This window comes from Numenius arquata, chromosome 12 (assembly GCF_964106895.1).
Source record: "Numenius arquata chromosome 12, bNumArq3.hap1.1, whole genome shotgun sequence".
In the NCBI taxonomy this organism is placed as follows: Eukaryota; Metazoa; Chordata; class Aves; order Charadriiformes; family Scolopacidae; genus Numenius; species Numenius arquata.
This window is the reverse complement of record NC_133587.1, coordinates 25,227,894-25,250,871: the sequence shown is the minus strand read 5'-3', so window position 1 is coordinate 25,250,871 and position 22,978 is coordinate 25,227,894. Positions and strand designations below refer to the sequence as shown.

Below are 22,978 nucleotides of genomic sequence, written 5' to 3'. Positions count from 1 at the left end.
AGTTGGGTAAAAAATAGGTGCTCACACTAACCGCTAGAGATCTCACTACTGTGGTTGGTAGTCAACTTTATCACTGGTACACAGAATGAAAGGACAATTATCTATTAATATATATATATACTGCTTGCCTATGAAAAAAAGGCTTCACCCTGTAGAGTCCCACTATAGAACTTCACCAAACTCTCCATTTATCAAAATTTGTTCCTAAACTAAAGAATTGGTACATAAGAAAAATTAACTTTGGGTCATTACTCAGCAGGACAACAAATAGTTTGTTTTTGAAACAACTACAGATTATATTCCACTGGTCCACTGAGTAAGCTAATAGCTTTAATAATTTTATCTGGCATGCTATGGTATTAATGAGCCTCTTCCCCTCCCTCAAGAAATCCTTTCATACAATAAAAGGAAGAAATGTCATAAATACTTATCTGAAGCTCCAAAAACCTTTTTCCTAGTTATACATTATGCTTACTAGCAATATAAATAATAAATATACAATACAGATTATATGGTAACATGTATATTTATATTAGTAAAATATTTTAAATTGTTTATCAATTTAACTGTCTTTACCATTAAAAAAAAAAAAGCACACATACAAACTCCTGCAAATCTGCACAAAAGCACCAGAACATTTGTAGGTAAGCACTTCTTGGAAAATGCATATGCCTGAATGTATACATATGACATTATACCATCCATATTCTTAGACATTAAGACCAAGAAAACCGATCAGAATAGTAAATCTGACTGTGAGAGCTGCTGACTCTCACATAATAACAATATTATGCTCTCACATAATAACAATAGCAATAGGAAAACCTAGCATACGATGTTTTTATAGACTTGGGAGATCCTGACACTAACCCGGGGGATGGAAAGAGGGCCTGGACGATGACATAAAGCCACCGCATTGTTAGCTGGCCTTTTCCCAAGCAGCTGCATGAAAGAAGTCTTGGTGAAAAGTCACACAAAGAATGCTGTTACGCAGCATTCCTGATCATCATCCAGTGGAATCAGATTTCAAAGTAACAACTTGTACAGCAAAATCAAGCCTTTTAGGCTTACAGAAAATTGTGGACAAAGATTACTGTAAGAAAACTATTAAAATGGGAGATGCACAATATTAGATACAACTGAACAATTTGATTAAAAACCAGACCACATAGTATTATGAGAAGATAAAAGAATTGGAATTCAAAAAACTATAATCAGTTCAAACGGTCATGATTTTATTTCTTCCTCACCGAGTGTCAAAACCCCATAAGAAATTGCTGTAACAGTTAAGGAAACACTACTGAATTGAAAAGGCCCAAAACTGTCAAACAGCCTACAGTTCTCAGGTATCTTCAAACAAATGCTCACTTGTTGCTCTTCTGTTTTTAAAAAAATATGTGTTTATGTTTTGTCCAAATACTAATCCACAGAGTACAAAGCTAAAGAAAAGTTAAACTCTTGTTCAATAGCCTTCTTACACATAAGATAGCAAACCAATAAGCAACTCTCACATATTTTTCATATTTTTTCATATTTAAAAAAAAAAAATCTCATAGCCATGTGTTTAAAACCATAGCAGTGCCCCTAGATGAACACAAACATCAAATTTAGCAAGGAATTCTGTCAATAAATACATTCAAAGTAAAAAGTTCCATTTTCAACTCAATCCCACTTTTCTACTTTTAGTATCAATTCAGTAACTAAATAAAACACCAGTAAATAACAGAATTTACAGAACTGCCATCCCTGAACACTGAAAAAGTTCTGATGTTTATGCAAAAACAAATTATGCAAAGTCCACTATCTTTTGTTCACAAACTTAACCACAGCTGTAAGACAGTCACAGATACAAGGTAGCCAAAATATTAAAACATATTAAAAGCTTATTCCTAAAATTTCTGACAATCACCCTGATCATAACCATGCAATGTCCCACTACTCTTAAAAAATTAGTTCAATCAAATGTGTAGCTTAATACAGTCAACTCCTAATAATCCTTAGCACGGATAACCCGCTGGCAGATAAACCCCACCATGGCTATCAGTCGAGCCTACACTCTGCGAAATGGAACTGTATTGTTTCCAAGACCTGCGCAAGTGCAGAAGCAGAATGACCATTTTCACAGCGTGAAGAGACTAACAAACATGTGCAACCAGACCTTAGCTGCTTGTGTTCAGGGTCAGTTCAGGTCTCTGACAATGGAAAGCACAGGAGGGGCACTGAAGCAGACTAGGATGCATTTTGCTCAAATCCAGACAGAATCACCTCTTTGGGCTCACCAAAGGTTCTGATTACAGGGACAGCAGCCACCATAACCAAGCCAACAACAGGCAGGCACCTACGTACTCTCCAGTGTACCAAAAAAGGTTATGAGCAACAAAAAATGCCAATTCCACTGGGCGCTTCACACGAACTCTTTAGTCCTTCCAGATCCAGACACGCTAGCAACTTGGTGCAGAACCATCTCCATGAGTTTCCAACACTAAGAAGAATGTTTCCACAATGCTGTCTAGAAACCACTTGGCTAATACAGTCACTGTTTTCTAGGATGACTGAACTTCCCCTATTCCACTTCACCTCCAATAACCCAAAAAGCAAAGAGTTAGCTGTGGCTGTGAAAACAGTTAATGCCTCAAAAATGTAAATTACCCATATCTTCTGTTTTCAGAGCAAATGCAGAAAACAGTGCGCTCATTTTTAAGAGCATTCTTCAGGCAAAAGGCTTGCTAGAATCAGTACTTTCATTCCAATTTCAGGATCTGTCCTAGTTTTGAGGTAGTGTGAATGTTTAGGGTAGTGAAAATACTCTGCAGCTAATGAGAAAAAGTTCTACCAAAAAATAGTGATCAATAGTTACACTAGTAGTCATGTTAGGGAACACTAAACCATTCTGTAATCATTTTGCAGACTAGAGATTACAGGGCATCATGTACGGCACAGTTGCTTGTCTAAAATTTCACATTCAGCTCTCGTAAGAATTAAGTAACATTTGGAAGACATATAGAGCAAGGGAAAGGTGACGGTCAGTTTTCTGTACAAGAAATGCCCAATCAGTCTGGGCTCACTCACCCTGAAAAAGAGAAAAAGAAGAATACGACAGAAGTCTATAAAGCCAGAAGAGGTATTGAAAAGGTGAACATAGAATACCTGCTCTTTGTCACCTGCTATCACTTAGCAAGCGCCAAGTGGCATCAAATAAAACCGTGAGGTAAGAGGTTCAAAACAAACCAGTGTACATCGTGATACATTGTGTAGACCAACTGCAAAATGCCTTGCCACACATTATAGACACTAAACCTTTATACAGCAGTGGACACATTAATAGTGTGATGGACTCTTCTTACACAAAAATACCATCTCTTGTTCAAGAATTTCCAAAGTGTAAATGCTTGTAGGCTGGGAAAGTATTCTGAGAAGGCTTCCAAGAACTTTCCCAAGAATCTAGTTCATACTGATAAAGAGAGCAGGCCAAATATTGCTTGGCCTCCACGCCACGTTCCTCTCCTCTTACTATCTCAGGATGGCACTTTCAAGTTGCGTATAACATCCATGACAAGTACTGGTCCAAGAATGCTGTAGTTATACTATCACTGAAAACTGTAATTCCCTATCTGCCATAGATGATACTGGAGAACCCAACAATACCCCTTAGCAACCTTACTGATAATCATGACTAAGGTACACTAGACATCTCCAACCAGAAATATCAAACCTAAAAAGCAAATCTAAGGAAGTTCTGATGTCCAGAAAGTCAGATAAGCAGCACCAGGCTAGTAAGAAGAGAGGCAGAAGGAGGAAAAATGCACACCAAGGAAACTTCATGCCACTCAGGGCAGGGTAAAAACAAAGCCCCACAACATACCAACACAACCACACTATACACCACTGTCACTATTTTCTAGTCAGTTAGTAATACTTAAAAACAACACAAGTTTGAGTCACAGACTATTTTGTCAAAGTTTAAATGCTAGTACCATCAGGAAGGAGAGATTAACACACAGCAAGACCCCACTCTGCAGTACCAATGTCTTACTGCAGGTTAAGAAAATCATGGAACCCTATAGTAAAAGTTCAGTAGACCAAAAAACACTAAGACTCCTGATGTAAAAGAAAATACAGTATATTCAACACCCAAAAAAACCCCATTTCTTCACATTATTAAAAAGCAAATATCCAGAAGACTGTTACCAAAAAAATAAATCTACAAGAGCAGCAGACAATGTACGAGCTAGGGTATCTGCATATTCAAAACAAAAAATATACTGATTTTCTGGCAACAACGTGAAGTTACTTGTTGCCAGAAGGCAGAAAGAAGCATAACTTTATATCACTGACATAAAATCAGTAATTTCTTCCCTTGTTCTGAAAAGCTAAGACCATTTAAATATTTCTTTACTTACAGAAAGACTCCATAGCCACAAATTTCTAAACCTGGATACTTACAAGGTTTTATCAGTGTTTGTTTCAAAGTTTCTTCAGGAATACCTGCATCTTTTTATCATTTCCCTTCGCAACAAATGGCGTTAACAGCATTAAAAAAAAAATTCCAAGTATTAACCTACTGTAGATACAATTTTAAATTGGCAAGCCCATTATATAACCTTCAACAGTATTTCCTTAACTCTGAAACTCTTCTAGCACAATCCCTTGTTAGGCAACTCTTTGAAAGGAAAGCTTCAGGTTAAGAATGTAGATTTTTGATATGCAACACCAGTCAGAGTTCATTTCTTCCAAGGTTCACATCCTTCTGTGAAGCTGTTATTTAAAGGACATTTGGTCCATAATGTAGGATTTGCTGTATTCAACACCATGGACAAGATCTATTACTGAGGCAGGGATATTTCCAGAAGGTGAGGTACAAATTCTTAAGATTTCTCTGCTATGAAATTTTCACTATGAAGCTTTCACTGATGAAAATATTTGGTCATTAATATTACAGTAGGGACAATACCGTTCCTACAGTGTAAGATCTTTGCTATTTAAACTTAAATAATTATACAGTAACTCATTTTCAGACAAGAATTCAGACAATAATACAGCTATGAGACAACTAATAGGATTCTCATCTTTGATGCACACTGTCAAAATATGTTCTCAAGGCTATGCAAAGAAAGTTTCAAAATTATCATACAGAACAGCAAGGCATTCCCAAACACTACTTTAAGAAAACACTTCAGCTACTTCACACTTCACAAATTTTAACATGTATTTCAAGAAGTTTGAGGCTTTCTCATTACTTATTTCCTAAAAAAGCAAGCATCCAGCTGCCATTTCTGAAGAAATTAATTCCACGCTCCCATGTATCAACCTGAGAAGAATAGTTTTAAGGCTAAAATACTGAGCTGGCACTTAAGATAATAGTTTCACTGACACACAGACAACACAGACTCTATACAATCTCCTAACGCTCACAAATGATGCTAAGTTCACTAATGCGTTTGAGATAAGCAGACACTAGAATGGTGAACACTAGAGCATAAACTGATCGTTGCAGTGAAGCATAGACAAGGGAAAGAGTAGATCAGCCTGAACACAAGCAGGCTTAGTGTTCCTGCAACTCAACTGCAACAGAAATAGCAAAGCTGCATCAACACTAAGCTAAGCTAAGATATAAACTAGTTAGAATATTACATATGCAGCATTAACTCTCCAGAATACAATTTACACAGATTGTCCAAATGAAATCCAGACTCCTCTCACAAAAGCAAGGAGTCAGTATCAAAATGATCAGGCTATTAACAGGTAGAAGATGCACAGGAATTTAGACGCACCTAGTAAAGAGAGAAGAAGGAATTCCAGAAGTGACTGAAAAGTTAATTGAATTTTTTCACTCATATCACCCAGCTATTAATATAAACAGAATCAAGACAGGATATTCAGTGGAGAGTTTCTCTAGCAGTTCTACTCAGCAGGAGCAGAACTGATACAACAGTTTAGGCTGGGCTGGCCGCTAAACAAACAACAGATGCTCTCTATGAGCCCCTCTTCCTTTCCAGAATGGAAGGAAGAGAGAGCTATAGGTTTTAAAAAAAATAATTAAATATTAACAATAAAAATAAAATATAAAAATTAATAAGAAAATAATGAAGTATATGGAAGGATATACAAAACCAATATCAAGCTCCCAGAATGACCATCACATCACTGGCAGGCACTGGGAAAATCCCAGACTGGACTCACCAGCAGATGGGAACTGAATTCAGGAACACACGGATCGGGATCAAAGGCAGAAAAATGGACAGAGTCCTCCTCGGACGCCAGCCATTGAGGAAGAGAGGGCTGACCCCTTTGATCCCTCAAATTTATACTGAACATGATGCAGATGGGATGGAACACCCAGTTGCTCAGCTCTGGGTCACCTGTCCTGTCTGCTCCTCCCCACAGGTGCGACCCCTTTACACTCTTTGGCTTCCAGCCCTCCAAATTGGCACATAACAAAGTTAGCTGACCCTGGTTGTTATAGCAGTAAGTATAAGCAAGAGCCTCCCTGCATACCATTCCTTAGTATTAACTACAAACATCACGCATTTCCACTGCTAGAAGCAGACATTGCATGAAAAACATATTAATTTCAGAGAGTACAGTCAGTTAGGAGAGACTTAACTGAAAAGTAAAATTACTGAAAAGAAAATTGGTTTTGTTCTACCTCAAATGACTGATTATAACTTGAATGATGAAATTAAAAAGATAGAAGGGACAGGTAATCACTACTGCAACTTTTCATCTCCAACTTCGTTACAGAACCTATTAGCAAATCAGGCATGAAAAAGCTATCCTCTGAAAATGCATTGGTGCATTCAGTCTGGGCTACAGACATAAAAAATTCCACTTTCCTCCATGAATGGTGCACTTTCTACAGCTTTTCTGTAAACATTCAAACTCCAACTAAATACACATAACATATGATTTTAATGGGTAAAAAGGATAAATTTTAAAATGCAGTTTCTCCTTCATTGTAACTAAATTCCCCAAAATAAAACCAAGAATAAGGATTGATCTTCTCAAACTATGTTCAGCCTAAATTGGACAAATAAAGGTTACTGTAAAATAGTTCTCTCTTTCCAAACCAACCAGTGTTTTCATTTATGTTTAGGATCCTTATAATATTTTTTTTCCACAGATTTATTTCCCTCATACGAAATAAGAGAGTTCACAAAAAATAAGAATAAAACTTACCCCCATTATCTGTTCTCTTTAAAGCACCATCCTTATGAGGACATAATTCACATCTCTAGGAAAAAAAAGCAAAAATAAAATAAAAAAATGGAATGATCATAGGAGCATTGAAAAAGAAACCATACACATCAAAACTATTAGCTGACTTTAAGGAAGCAACCATTCTTTAAAAGTGAATGGGGGTGTTTTCCCTTAACCTTTACTTGAATATTAATGTTAGTTTGTCATAAGCAAAGCTTTCTCCTCCAAATCTTGAAACTATGATATATATTGAAGCTACTCACAGTTCTATCTCCAAGTTTTTATTCCTGGACTCCACACCCTGGAATTCTGGAGACAAGCCTCCAAAAACTACAGCACTGGGTAGACTCGCTTGTTAAGAAACTTGAGCATATTTGGGCACAGTCCAAAGATTCCCTACAGTATTCCCTTCTCCTAGGATCTCTGTATTCACCAAGGTGGTCAATCACAAAGACATGCCATGGATATTATAATACTGTGGCTGATTTCAGTCTCTGCTGACTCTCACTTACCCTGAGAGACCAAAAACAATCTCACTTTCTGTCTCAGAAAAAGGAGGTCACAAGTTGACTCATCCTTGAAATTCTCCAAGATTGAATGCCTGGAAACATGCAGTTTGACATCATATTCTTCTGACATACACCAGGGTCACAACAGTACAATCTTTCTGCTATTGCTGCCTCTGTCAAGTTCCTAATACCAAGTTTATCTCCAAGCATCCTGCAGCAGTGTGAACCAATTCCAAATGAGTTCAGAGATGAAAGAAATGGAACAAGTTTGACACACATTTCACTTCACCTGCTCCAAATGACATGCAAAGGAACACCATTATAGGAAATATTATATCTAGATATAACCTTATTAAAACCTTTATATATTCCCAAATTAGGGGCAACTCAAAGCATACCAATCTAACAAGCTTTTTAAGAAACTGCAGAACAGTCTGATCATCAGATGCAAACTTAACACCACATCCTTCAAATGGAAAGGGACATCTGCCATCAGTACAGATCTTCTCTGTGTTCTCTGAACAGTACAGTTTTCCGTTACCAGCTAACTGGCAAGTGAGCAGATAAAGGAGCCTATGATGCTAGAAGTGCATCAGAAATAGGTTGTCCAAACTTATTTGGGGAATGAGAAATTCCATTCCTGAAATTCATATGGCTTAAGTATATCTTGAGGACTATCTATTCCTCTTAACCTGTAAGAAAATTTATATTAGCAGCAAAAAGACTTTCAAAGGGTAGAATAGAGAAGTTCTTAAATTATTTTTGCTCAGTAGATTGGTATAGACAGTTGTACACAGGAAGAATCTTTAGGATTGCTGTTTTTTTTCTTTTGCTTCACTTATCCCTCCCTCACATTCACCCACTAAGATGACGAGCACTTTATTGAAAGGCAGCATTAAGTCTATGGTGAAATTTAGAGATAAAAGTGGTTGAAAACTTCTGAACCATTCTATAAACTGCCTGCAGACTGGGAGCATTACACAATTTCTTTTTAAGTCAAGATTATAAAGACTTCCTTGTCACTGAAATGAACTAATCATATGCAATATGCATGTGAGCTGTATCTTAACACACCAGCTCTCCAAACATTAAAGACTAGGTGCTGAGAGACATTCAGTAGCAGTAGGTTCATTTCAGTGAATTCCCTATACATTGAACCATATCCTGAAAGCAAGAAGACTGGTATATATTGATGGTAATAGCGCAATAAAGTTTGTTCCCACCCCAAAGCTGCAAGCTGGCAGCTTAAAGGCAAGCGAGCAGACATGATATATCTGCCACTGACAAGGGAAGCTGTTACCGTAATCTATCCTGCCCTACCTCTGCAAGCCCATGGAAGTTTGACATAGATTTTCACTAGTGGCAAAACCAGTTTTGGAGGTTCTCTTCTTTCCTCCACCTCTCCCTTATTAATCTCTCTCTCCACCACGTCAGCTGCTGACCCAACTATCTGTAGAGCTGCCCCTTAAACCAGATCAGTGAAATGGAGTGAAAGTAACTTTTTCTTTTTAACATTTTTAATTCAGGTCATAACACTGATGCGATTTAAGCATAATCCCACAATCAGTTGCATCAGCAAAACTGAAGGCAGGGACCATAGAATCATAGCACTGTAGCATTAACAATTAAAGAATTAACAAACTTCTTGAGCAAACTTTACCACAAAATAAAAAAAAAAAAATTAAATTATCACAGGACACTGAGCAGCAAGGAACTGAACCAGTCCTTTCTGCAGAAGAGTTAAGTGCGCTCCATTCAGTCTCTTCAGAGTTTGATTTCAACTAATTTCTTTTTGTCTCATATCTCTAATAGGACCCAGGTCCATTAGGTCTTCCCTCATTAGTCCTCTGCAGCCTTGGCTGTAACCAGTCAGAGAAAATACAAGACAGAAAACTGAAGTGGAGGAGGGAGCTTTGACAGCGGAAGAAAACTTAAGTGCAGAGAGTTCTGCAAAGTATCCTCTCGCTGGCAGGGAGCAGGATGCCTGCCCTCAGCTCTCATGGAGCTGGACAACTGTGTAGAGATACTTTCATTCTGATGACACAGAGCACTTCTGGTGCCCTGAATTCTAGCTACAATCTCCAATAAAGTAGTATCCGAGTAAGCTAATACACCACACAGCGACCCTTCCCGCTTCACCCTCTAGGTTATGAGCCTAACTCCTTCCCAGACTCCAGACTCTCAGATTCGGTCACCTGTTTCTGCTCTCCCGAGTTTCAATACACACCACATAGTAATACCAGTAGCTTTGCCAGGTGAGAACAGTGTGCCTTATCCCTTGAAACAAACAACTAGTAGAGATTTCTTCCTTCCTTTTTTTTTTTCTCTTCTCCAAAACTAACACTTTATTACTAGTTCTAAAATCTTACAGCAAAATAGCATTTAAAAAAAAAAGTTATAGTTTCAGCTGAGAATTTCCAAAGTGACTGAAGAAAATCTTAGGTGCTTTCAAAATGCTTAAATGCATGTTGTTACAAAGGATGCTGTATAGAGAAAGAAAAGGAGATAGTAGGGTGTGTATGGATTGCAGCAGTCCAGTTGCTTATAATTTCTTATTTGAATGGTTTTGTCCATGCAATGTCTCCTTCTTCCAGTTTATTGATGGACAGAGCTTTGAGTTTAAGCTAACAGCAACAGCCGAATCTCTCTAGTAAATGCCACATCACATACAACTTGTATGATTGAAGAAAGCTTTGATCTCTGTGACGGAGTATAAGGAATAAAGGGTTCTTTAAGGATGGTCAGATGGTCTGTAACATTTGAGCACACAGACCATCACAGAGCTCTCTTCTCCAGTTGTATGTTTTAAGTCTTAGCTCTGGCAAAGGATTTCTGACACGGATTTATTGTCTGAGCATTTAAAAACATTGGGGGAAACTACTAGACAAGCTGGGAGGGGACGGGGAGAGAGGAGGGGCAGACATGACACCCACAAGGTATCACAGCATAAATAGGGCATGTTCCTATGATTGATCAACAGTTTAGATAAACATCACCAGGCTAGACAGTGCAAATGTGAACACCAAAGAGGCCAACTGTGACAAGAGAACAACAACATCCTTTGGTGTGCTGAAGGGCACTACTCCTGTAGCAGGGAGGGACATGTGGTGGTGTCGGTACAGCAGATTTGATTTGAGGAAGAGGAGTGAAAAAGACACAAATGCCGGTGGAAGGAAGACTGAAGTTGTAGCAAGTGACATTGTCCCTTCCCTTCCTGTCCTTATGGAGAATAACATGGACGTCTCATTTTTGCATCTCTTAGGTAGAACAGACTAAGTTCACAGATCTAGCCTCTGTCCAAGCAGAATTCAGGTGAACTCTCAGCAGGAATTGCTTTGGACTAGGAGGTCTCCTGTAGAGGACTGAAGTGAAACCAAACTCACAGTTGTGCAGCTGGAACAGTCTGACACTGCAACTGTCACAACTCAGCTACATAAACAGCAAGTTAATTAAGTGAAAGAAGACTGATCCTGTAACCTTAGCATCCAGGCAAACTGAAACTGCACTAGGTCTCATAAAAAAACTACTGCCTACTGAGGGATTCAATCTTTAAAATGTCACCCAGCAAAGACCTGAAGTCGTCAAAAGCATGGGAGGCCCATGCAGAAGGCGAAAGAACCCACTTTTTTTTCTGTCATTATTTAAAAAGTAGAAATAACCAAGAAGAAATAAAGAACAGTAAAATAAAAAAAAAAAAAGAATGGAGATGTCCACTAAAGATATGTGTCCAGGGGAAAAAAGTTCCAAGATTGGAATAACAAAATAAGAGAGGTAAAGAAAGAGCTAAATAAATCCATCTTCCTATACTGAATTAGTTAGTCTGATTTGGCTCCACTACATCGTGACACAAAGTTTTTCCTCCTATTTTAAATAAATATGCCTGGCCATTTTAACCAGGACTAACAGCTACCTTAAGCAGTAATAGATGACATTAGACAAATCTAATTTTGGTTAAACTAACTCTGCTGATTTTTCAGTTGGAAACAGAGGAAAGGCATAGAGAAGCTGATTTAATCTAACAGACTACCTTACTCCTGCTGAAATGTAGAGCAAGAGACACCTAGTAGACAGGAAACAAAGAGAGATAGGAACAAGACTATACAAGTAGGAGAATAAAAAAAAAGAATAGTAGGAATATAGCATTGTTCTTCCCTCAGGGTTCTGTAAATTTGGAGCAAGTTTCATAAAGCATCATCTGCAGGCATCCATTATATGCTGTCTCTTGTTATAAGAAAACAAAGGTTAAAGAATTCTTGTGCAAGTAATTTACTGAAGTCTGGTCCAAGGCAGGCCAATGGAACCATTCACCTGAATAATGACTGTCAACCAAGTAAAGTCTTGCAGGACTGAATTCCCAGCATTGCAATGAAGCAATAAACTGTGTGTCTCAATATGACCTGTTAACCTAAATAACGCAAGAAGATCTACAGCAGATTAAATAGACCACAGTTCCTAAAAGTTAGCTGAGAAATCAGGCTACAGTTCCAGCTGACTTTACTTCAGGCTCACTTTAAACTAACTCAATTGCACACTGCTGCCAAAAGATGATCTCTGGCCATCCTCCGCTGTGTACTTTCTACTGCCTCCCTTGCACTGGGAAGAGCATTCATTTGACCACATGAAAATCCTAATCAGCAAGCTCAAAATAAAATGCCCTTTTTTTTTTTTCAGCCACATCACTTCTTTGAGCCATCTTTCCATAAGGACATACAAAGAACAATGCCAGATAAAAAAAAGTAACAGGAACACAGATGGGGAGCAGGGCAAGGATACAACCACCCTGTTCAGGAGGTAGCATCATCTATGCTTGCTATAAATAAGTATGGAATTCCTAAGGGACTTAAAAAAAAAAACAAAAAAAAAACAACCAAACACTAAAACACCACCACACCACACATACACCAGAACATCACCACACCCACCCACCCAGCATCCCACCCCACAAAAAACAAAACCACCCAAAAAACCACACACCACACACAAAACAGACTAATTTAAGTAGTAATATAGACATATTTCTTGGGCCCAGACCCAAACATATTTATTAGGATAAATTTGTTCTTTTATTTCCCTGACATTCATATATTGTAAGTTTGTGGTTTTAACAGGTATCAGCCATATACACAAACTGTTTTAATTTACAAGCTTATTTTCCCTCCCAAGCTATACTACATCCAGCATGACACCTATGCTTCCAGAACAGTTTTTTTTAATCCAAAGTACATTTTGATTACAGAATTACTGTTTCACACTGCTTGACAACAGCAAACTATTTAACTGAAAGGAACAACTTTAAGAGATTCATGAATTGCAATTTTACTTTACAACTTTTACAAATTTACTTTTTACTTTTACAACTTTAACAAATTGTAACTTTGTTAAAGTTACAATTAACAAAACAGCAAATTACACAAAATCAGCATGGCAGTTCTTGAAACCTGACACTCAATCTCTTCCAATCCTCTAATCAACAACAGTCAAAACCTGACATTACAAAACATTTTATTCTGCTGCTCCTGTTAATCATTAATCAAACAGCAGAGTGGTTAACTCCATTTGGTTTTGTTGCAAGTTTTTGTTTACATTTTAGTGAAAACAAACCCTGCACAGACTCCATGAAATTCTTATGACTTTCTTAAAATTAACCTAGGAGGAGCCAGTTGTCAAGAAGTAGTTATTTTATTGCTTTACTTCTGAATTTGCTTCCAAATACATCTATTTTACAGCATGCCATGCTACTGGGTATTTCTGTCTATACCAAAATGCACTAACTCAACACACTCCCCCAAAGCACCTTGGGACATCTACAAAGATAAACAAAGCAGCTGATCAGAAGGTTAGTTTCTAATCAATGGCTTTCCAAGTGGCAGCCCCCGATGCTCTCAGCAACCTCGTCGCCCATTCATCAGTAGCCAAGGAAGTGTGTAGCACAGCTGATTGCATCCAGGTAGTGGTGTACCAAGTTCTGTGGTACAGCTTCACCTACCTTCACCAATATTCCATCCCATTTTGTCACACCCTTGGGTGTTAGCAGAAGGAAACGTATAAAAGTAATCTCTAATGGTCTTTATCATATCTAAGATGATCTTTCCCAATCCTATAGACTTTGAATATGCTAGATAGTCTTACACACTATTGCTTCAGATAATATGAAGTATCTGAATATGGGTTAAAAAGCTAGTTTAGAAGGATAAAGACATCCACACAGGTAGTTATTGCAGTTGTGTAAAACTATTTAATGCTGGCAGACACATACCCATCATTGTAAAGAGTATAAAAATTCTGGGGAAAAAAATGGAATATCTAGAAAACAGCTCTGGAGACAAAGTTGATCACAAATTATGCCTAGAGTTTCGGTTATGCCAATGCTGCATATACGTCATCCTACCTATACGTAACTAGTTGAAGTTCTTTATTCTCTTTTTTGATGAAAAATTATCTTCTATGCTTAGAAAGTTTTTGCTACTTATTTTCCTTCTCCCCAGAGGGTGTGAAATTAGTATTCCATCTTCTCCAGTGGAAGGAGTTTTACATTTTTCTCATCTTCCTTTTATAGTTTTCTTTCTACATCTCTTTCCCCTAGTGTTTTGGCCCATTTCTTTGATAGGAGAAAAAAAAAAGTTTAAAAAATAATACAGATACTTTCAGTGTTTTCATTCCAGTGTAAGAAAAACACCCTTTTCCCCCTAATCGTTTTCCCCCTAATAAACCTGGAAAAATTGGGGTCATTTTTGTGATTTGTTTTATGTCCAAATAAACATAGCTCCCTCTATAAAGAGAAGCCATATTCCAAAGATACTTGCATAAAAGTGTACTAATTACACCAGAGACAACTAGATTGTACTTAACAGAAAACCTAACTCAAATTCAGCTAATCAGAGGGTATCTGTGGAAGAATTTTAGTGCTTAGTGACATGGTTTAGTGATGGTTGATTTTTTTTCATCAGAGTTAGGTTGATGGTTGGACTAGATGATCTTAAAGGTCCCTTCCAACCTAGAAAATTCTATGATTCTAAGAACAAATGCCTTGGAGCCTACAAAGAAACAGTTTTTCCAAGTATCTGTGAGTTCTTCTTCTTCTTCTGGTTGTCTAACCTTGCAGAGTGGTACAAACCAGTATACTGGAAATTTAGATCTTGTTATAAATTCTATCAATAGATGAGAATTCACAGGCAGTTAGTACAAAAACAGACACAGCAACAGGATGCGTACCAGACTGACCATGTCTACGCATCTGCTGGCAATAACTTACCCCAGCCCTCAGAATCCAGTGACATCTCATTTTTCCATTCACCCCTTCAAACTATCTTCTACGAAGCAAAACCCTTACTGCCCACATACAAAGGCTAACCAGAAAAGATCATCCTCTCAGCCCTTGATGCCTCCAGAAAGTTCAATAAAACTCACAAGTATTCCCAGATGCTACCAAAATTACTGAACCTCTACTCACACCAAACTTACGCTATCTATTCTTATCAAATCCTTTTACTCTGATATTTTACTAAACTTTTTGGTGTTTTTTCCTTAAAACCAATTAGGTACTTCAAAAATTCCCCATTAAGAGTTTATTTCTGGGTGGTTTTGGTTTTGGTTGGTTGGTTGGGTTTTGTGGGGCTTTTTGTTGTTTGTTTGTTTGTTTGTGGTTTTTTTGTTTTTTTTTTTTACACCCATGCTTTATAATACTTGTCAGCATCAAAACTTCATTTTTCACTTGTTCAGTACAGCGAAATGGAAAATTGATTATGCAATTCATCCTAAGGCTTCTACAGGAATACATGGCCCAGCCAACGAAGAGACTGCTATCTACAAAACCAAATTCACATTTTCTTATTTATCAGTTTCCAAACTACAGCTGGATAGCAATATACCTTATCAACAGTCTCAACCTGCAGTATTTTAAGACCTTACTTATAAACCCACACAACACCCACCTTCACTCTTTTGATCTAAATGGCTCTATGAATGATACCTTGCAAGTACTTGAAGCAGAAGTCAGCAAGTAGCTAATTACACATTTTTTCAACCAAGGTTTCTGAAGAAAAGCAAACTAAAGTTCCAATGTTTCCAACCTATGATTCACACCAGACTCCAGCACTTATAAGCAGCAATGAAGAACCAAGAGGAATCAAATGATCATCTGCCACGTTCATGAATCCCCAATTGGCTGACACCACTAATAGAGCAAACGAACGCATACTGTCAGTACTTCTCTTCGAAAGTGCTATGTTCTACAACTTGACAACTTAAGAAATTAAGTCATCTCCATCTTCAAATAATCATTTCTTGATGCTGACAAATTTGCCAAATCTCTGCCCCATCTCTATTCAGTCATCTGTCCCAGGAGGAGAGAACTTTTCTTTAAAGCAGACAATTGACAGGTAAAAGAAAAAACAGACTGACTACCTGAAGCATTTCGGGTTTTATACCTGGATAAATTAAAAGAGACTCGACCTAGTTCTCTTTATCAAGGCATCAGATAAAAATATATGCAGATTCAGTTAGTTCTGTCAAAAACATCTACTACAGATAATAAATTTACAGACTATGACAAGAAGATTAGAGGCACTCAACATGCAAATCAGCATTCTTCCAAGACCATCCAGTCAGTACGTACTACAGGTGACATTTAGTCATACTTTTACTCAATAGATGTAAGGTAACTAGAAGAGAGATAATGTAGAGTACAATGTAACATACTGATGACACACAGCATGTATCAAGATCTGGCTGCTCCAGATTCACAAATCCAAAGCCATACATCTCCCACTACATATTTAAGACGAGTAATCCCTGCTAGATGTTGCAGGAATCCAAACTATAAACATACACAAAGTTTAAGATTCACACATTGATCTTTAATGGAAAGCATCAGAAGGCTATGAAAATTACCTGTCGTGGTTGGCTGGATTTCCAACTAAAGACCCTAGCTTTTGTTATCAGACTGAAAATATGCTACTGACCCAACTCAATCTAGCTGAAGAAAACACAGCATGCAATGGTTCACTTCCGTGTCCTCCTGCAACGTACCACAGCTGTACCCTAAAAATTCCTTGGTATAAAATGCTAGCACGCATTTTAAGTAAGGCTCCTTGCAGTTGAGGAGCTCCTTGCTCACTTTACAGACGTCTTCTGCCAGTAATTTAACAGTCTAGCAATGAAACAAACAGTCAGAAAACACATTTGCATAAGAATTAAGCAATCTCTGTAAAGGAAAATGTTCTGTTCTAGTCTCACTTCGGTTAGTAATTTTGCCACAGAACCTTTAGAGCATTTACTAGAGTCCCTGTTATATTGATACTCATGTTAAAAAATTTTTGATCAAGTAGTACTTGAGTGATGGAATGCCACGATTTAAAGCCTGAATACTCTATGTATCCATATTTAGCATAAAGTAATTATAAGTTACTGCAGAAACAAGGTGTACATTTAAGCAAACTGCTGCTAATCAAAGCTGAAAAAAAAAAAAACAGCAGACCTTTTCTGCTGTAATGAAGCGCTTCAAATAAATCTATGAACTGTATAGTTAATAATGTGTATTTAGAAACCAAGCAGCAAGTATGGATACAAGCAGGGAAAAACGCAGCACACACACACACAAAAAAAAAAAAAGCATGAAGGCAACACAATCAGAAATAGCATTAAAACTCCCACTTTGATACGCACAGCACACAATACAGCGCACAAGGTTGAGTTCACCAGTTGGAGTGGAAGATGCACAGAAACTACACTGCACTTCTGCCGCGCCTTCTGCCATTTGTACTCCTAATCTTAATGAGCAGACACTATGCAATCCTAAACAAGCCTGTCATCTTTTGAGGTTGTGTCTGTAATCACTGAATCACTGTGTACACAAAAAAAAATCTGAACAAAAAAAAAAAATACTTTCTCCTACTCACGAAATGCAAAACAAACAACACCCACCCATCTGTGTAACATACAAGAAACACACATCACTCAATCAATAGCATTTCAGAACAAAAGAAGTAGTTTCACCTTCATCACAATTAGAACAACAGAAATTCCCTGTAGTCATTCCACTCTCTGTTCAGTCCAGGTTTTGCCCGTTACCTGTCAAAATTACTATCCTTATCTCAAATTCCTTATGCCTTGCTGTTGGGCACCAAAAAGGACTGCGGTCAGTTGATGCTGGCTCGACTCCAGGTGCCCACCAAAGCTGCTCTATCACTCCGTCTCCTCAGCTGGACAACGGAGAGAAAATATAACGAAAAGACTCATAGGTTGAGATAAGAACAGGGAGAGATCGTTTAGCAATTACCATCAGTGGCAAAACAGACTCAACTTAGGGAAAATTAATTTAATTTATTACCAATCAAATCAGAGTAGGATAATGAGAAAATAAAAACTAAATCTTAAAACACACACACACACACACACCCCGCCCCTCCCTTCTTCCCAGGTTTAACTTTAGTCATGACTTCTCTACCTCCTCCCTTTCCAGCAGTGCAGGGGGACAGGGAACAGGGGCTGCAGTCAGTTCATGACGTGTTGTTTCTGCCGCTCCTTCCTCCTCAGGGGCAAGACTCCTCACACTGTTCCCCTGCTCCATCATGGGGTCCCTGCCAAGGGAAACAGTCCTCCACAAACTTCTCCACAGGCTGCAGTTCTTCACAAACTGCTCCAGCACAGATCCCTTCCACAGGGTGCTGCCCTTCAGGAACACGCTGCTCCAGTGAGGGTCCCCCACAAGGTCACAAGTCCTGCCAGCAAACTTGCTCCAGTGCGGGCTCCTCTCTCCACAGGGCAATGGGTCCTGCCAGGAGCCTACTTCAGCACAGGCTTCCCACAGGGTCACAGCCTCCTTCAGGCACCCACCTGCTCTGGCGTGGGGTCCACCACGAGCTGCAGGTGGATATCTGCTCCACCGTCAACCTCCATGGGCTGCAGGGAGACAGCCTATTTCACCATGGTCTTCGCTACAGGCTGCAGGGGAATCTGCTCCCGTGTCTGGAGCACCTCCTCCCCCTCCTGCTTCACTGACCTTGGCATCTGCAGCGTTGTTGTTCTCACATACTCTCACTCCTCTCTTTTGGCTGCAATTGCACAGTTGGATTTTTTCCCCCTATTTTTAAATATGTTATCCCAGAGGCGCTCTGACTATCGCTAACTGGCTTGGCCTTGGCCAGCAGCGGGTCCATCTTGGAGGTGGCTGGCATTGGCTCTATTGGGCACAGTGGAAGCTTCTAGCAGCTTCACACAGAAGCCACCCACCCCTGTAGTCCCCCCGCTACCAAAACCTTGTCATGAAAACCCAATACAACTTGCTGTGCCTAAGTATCTTTAGTCAGACTCTTTATTCCAGTTATCCAGCTACAAACAAACATTCACTGCCTTCCAGACTGCATAGCCGTTCATAAAAGACCAAACCGTGTTCTTGGTTTGGGTTTTTTTGTGGGAGGGGGGAAGCAGAATAATATTGTTAATAAGTACCAGTTTCTCATACTTATAAAAAAAAAAAAATCTACTGACAATTTATATTTTACAGTCACTTTTTCTTCTCTTATTTAGAAGTTTACTATTCTACTGCTGTGTAAAAGTCACACAAATAACAAAAGTGCATGGGTCAACTTCTGTTATATGCTCAAAACTAAAGCAATTTTTCAACTACTTGATATAGCATTCTAAAAGTAGTTTAGTAATATTCTGATATAAAATGCCCTTTAAGGAAAATGATGGATGCACATTGAAAAAACATTCATTTCAAAATTTCTTTAATAATTATTTCAAGAGATATCTTCAAAGAGAACGCATAGGATATCAGTCCTGAATGATTTGGTGGCCAGTATTTCAAATCGAAGAAAAAAAAAAAAAAGAAAACAGCAAGTATTCTTCTTCTAAAATTAGTTCACCTCTATTGTGACCATATTTATCAGTGTGCATTCTAGCTTACAGATACAGGTGTCATAACCACACCAAAACTGATTCTAAGCACAGGCACAGAGATCCCATTCCCTTGGAGGCAGCCTCTTGAGCCAGAGCTGTCAGAGCTCTGATCACAAACCTATCTGCATATCGAAAGCCTACATTCCTATTTCCTCCTTCTTTGCCTCCTTATGCTGAGGCAAAAAGCAAGTAATACTCCACCTATGGTTATTTTATACCACATAAATGCTAGGCGTGGGGTGTTAAACTACAGATACATCATACAACTCTTATGAGCAACTCTACAATAACAAACTTGCAGATGCATGTGATGAAAGATTATTTTTTTTTTTAAAAAAAAAAAAGGGAACTGGAGAGAGCTACAACCATTGTTATATTAAATATTTAAAAAAAAAAAATAAAGTGTTCAGACAGTGGATCATCTGTGCAACAGATGCGGGAACAGCTCAGGTCTGGCAGGACGTACCTGAACTGGCTTTGGAGGTAAATAGTATAGCTGCATTTCTACAGCTCTGAATCCTTAAGTTATATGTACCGTATGACCTAAACTGACTCTGCACTGACAGTCTTTTGGTCTCTGCACAGCATTCCAAGAAACACGTGCAAGTGCAGAGACTCCACTTATAGTATTCATCTGGATCTCAGCTGAATCTAGTATCTCAAATCTTATGTGGCTAGCTCCACAGGGAGTTGCAGCCCTTCAACACATTCCACAGGACTAAAATCCAGGTGGCTTATTAGACCAGCTATACTGTCACACAAATGTGCCGACTCAGTTCTTGGTCAGTACTGCAATCAACCTCATAAGCCACCCCATCAAAAAAAAAAAAAAAAAAAACAACAACTAACAGAGAAATGCCAAGTTGAAAAAAGACCACCTTTACGACGTTAAAGTAATTTGTACAAAGTCCAAACTGATTCTTCCAGACACAATGACAGGCTTATAATAGATGTATTCCAGTGAAACAGATCAACAGCATATTAATTCACTTGCAACACTGTAAACAATTTGACTTCACATCTACAAGCTGATCTGTGCTTGAGGTAGTAAAACTTCCTGGAATTCATAACACTGAAGTTCAGTACTGAGATCTCCCGGTCTCTCCGAATGGAGCTGGATTCACGAGGACCAGCACCTACACATAGCTAACAAGCCTGACCAAGCTAACTGTACAAATGTCGGATGCCTCTGTGCTGCCTGGTATCCGTGTTACATGGATTATTCTAGCTCCTTCATAACAAGCATGAATAGTACAGTAGCTTGTAGTAAATCACAAACACATTGTCTTTTAATACTCCACTATATACTATAATTAAATCATTCTTAAAATAAGATCATCAAGAAAGATGTTTGACATTTAATAGGATGATGGGAAAAAAAAAAAAAGTCTTGTAGCATAACTGTTCAAAAATTCCTAAACTTAGCTTCTCTAGTCTCTCTTGGATACCAGTACTATCAGTCCCTGGACACCATCCAATTCCCCAAACCAAGACCCAAAGTCCTTTATGTATTATTCCACACGCATACATCCTCACACAGACCCCAATATTACTTCTTCCTACATCAACATGCATCTGCCCTTCTTTTTGATTCAGAAGTTCAGGTATATCTGAAGACATCAAAAGGGGCCCCTATGCAGGGCAATAACAGCTGGTGCTGACACAAGCAAAGCTGGGAGCAGTTGCCACCCATCATGACAGATTCACATTCCAAGCTCACCATAGGTCAGCTAAGATAAATTAGCTGATTTAGGTAATTAGCCAATTTAAGACTTTTCAAGCAATAGTTAAAAACTTACATGGTCATTGTAAAAAGCATATACTGGGATTACAGCTTTCTATTTATTATGTACTACATATGCATGATTATAAGGTAAGTCAAATAATAACCAGACATCTCAGTGTGTCCATTATCCAAATAGTTCAGGTTTACAAAGATCACAGTTTCTCTCACACACACACAAACATGACTCTGCTAGAGGAAAGAATGAGTATGACTTGCCCAGGTATGGAACTGTGCTTTCAAATGAGTAGTTGACCATTCAAAACCCAAGACGCTGGCTACCACCTCACTACCAAAATCGCACAACTCAACCAGCCAGGAAGCTTGTGTGGCTGAAAAAAGAAAAATAATCAGCCACTGCTTTCACTGACAAGCAGTATGTACCAGCTTAGCAGCAGCACGCAGAAAAAAAGAGAACCCAGTAGACATCAGTGTACAACAGCTGAAAGTATACGGGAAACCAACCACTCTAACCTGCTGTTAAGTGAAGTTCTCTGGTGACCCACCTACTTGAGTTACATGCTCCTGAGTTAAGTCTATTTCTTTCAGTTGTTAAAGCAAGAGTAATTGTAGTACACTGTAGTACAAGCATTTAAGTCTGATCTCTTACCAGAATGAATTTCACTGAATTTTTAGAGTTGGAAGGGACCATAAAGATCATCTAGTCCAACTCCCCTGCCGAAGCAGGATTGCCCAGAGCATCTCAGAGCATGTTACTCAGGACTGCATCCAGGCAGGTCTTGAAAATCTCCAAAGAAGGGGACTCCACAACCTCCCTGGGCAGCCTGTTCCAGGGCTCTGTCACCCTCACCGTAAAAAAGTTTCTTCTCATATTTGAGTGGAACCTCCTATGTTCCAGCTTGTGCCCGTTGCCCCTCATCCTCTCACTGGCAACCACTGAAAAGAGTCTGGCTCCCTCCTCCTTCTACCCACCCTTCAGATACTTATAAGCATTGATAAGGTCTCCCCTCAGCCTTCTCTTCTCCAGGCTAAAGAGTCCCAGCTCTCTCAGCCTTTCTTCATAAGGGAGATGCTCCAATCCTTGAATCATCCTCGTGATGATTTATTGATACTGGCAATTTATTTGCCCGGTAACAGCAGCTTAAAAAAAAAAAAAAAAACCCACCACACCCTTGTCATGGTTTCACCCCAGCTGGCCACTAGAACCCCAAAAAACACACAATGCAGACAGCATCAGCAGGTAAAAATACGCCTTCAGTGCAAGACTTGGGTCATTTTAAAGATTAAAAATAAGTAAGTAGAAGCATGCTGAATGTAGTACAGTTAATTTAATTCTGGTTTTGTCTCTAGACAAAAAGACCAACAGAAAAACTAAGCTTCAGTCTCCTACAGCAATGATAAGGAGGTTTGCGTTTGCAAGTAAGCATGTTACAACTTCCAAGTCTGATAAACTGGTTACAATAAAGTTCCAGTTTTCATATTGCAGTCAGAGCTTCAGTTTAGGTTTTGAATTTTAAGGGCTTCTCCCAGACACCTCAGAGACCACCACCATGTTTCTAACTCACTAACATAACAAGTAGCTGTTCAAACTTCAACTGTTGCCAAGCACACACAATTAGCTTCACTT

At 38.7% G+C, this 22,978-nt stretch overlaps 1 protein-coding gene across 2 annotated transcripts in view; it reads right to left on the bottom strand.

Moving 5' to 3' along the window:
• The window catches only part of MLLT10 (MLLT10 histone lysine methyltransferase DOT1L cofactor), a 137,297-nt gene that overhangs the window by 107,795 nt on the left and 6,524 nt on the right, over window positions 1-22,978 (bottom strand). For both annotated transcript variants that reach the window (XM_074156954.1, XM_074156955.1), the window contains exon 4: window positions 7,177-7,231. In XM_074156954.1, coding sequence (XP_074013055.1) covers window positions 7,177-7,231 — 55 coding nt within the window. The remainder of the gene's footprint in view (window positions 1-7,176; window positions 7,232-22,978) is intronic.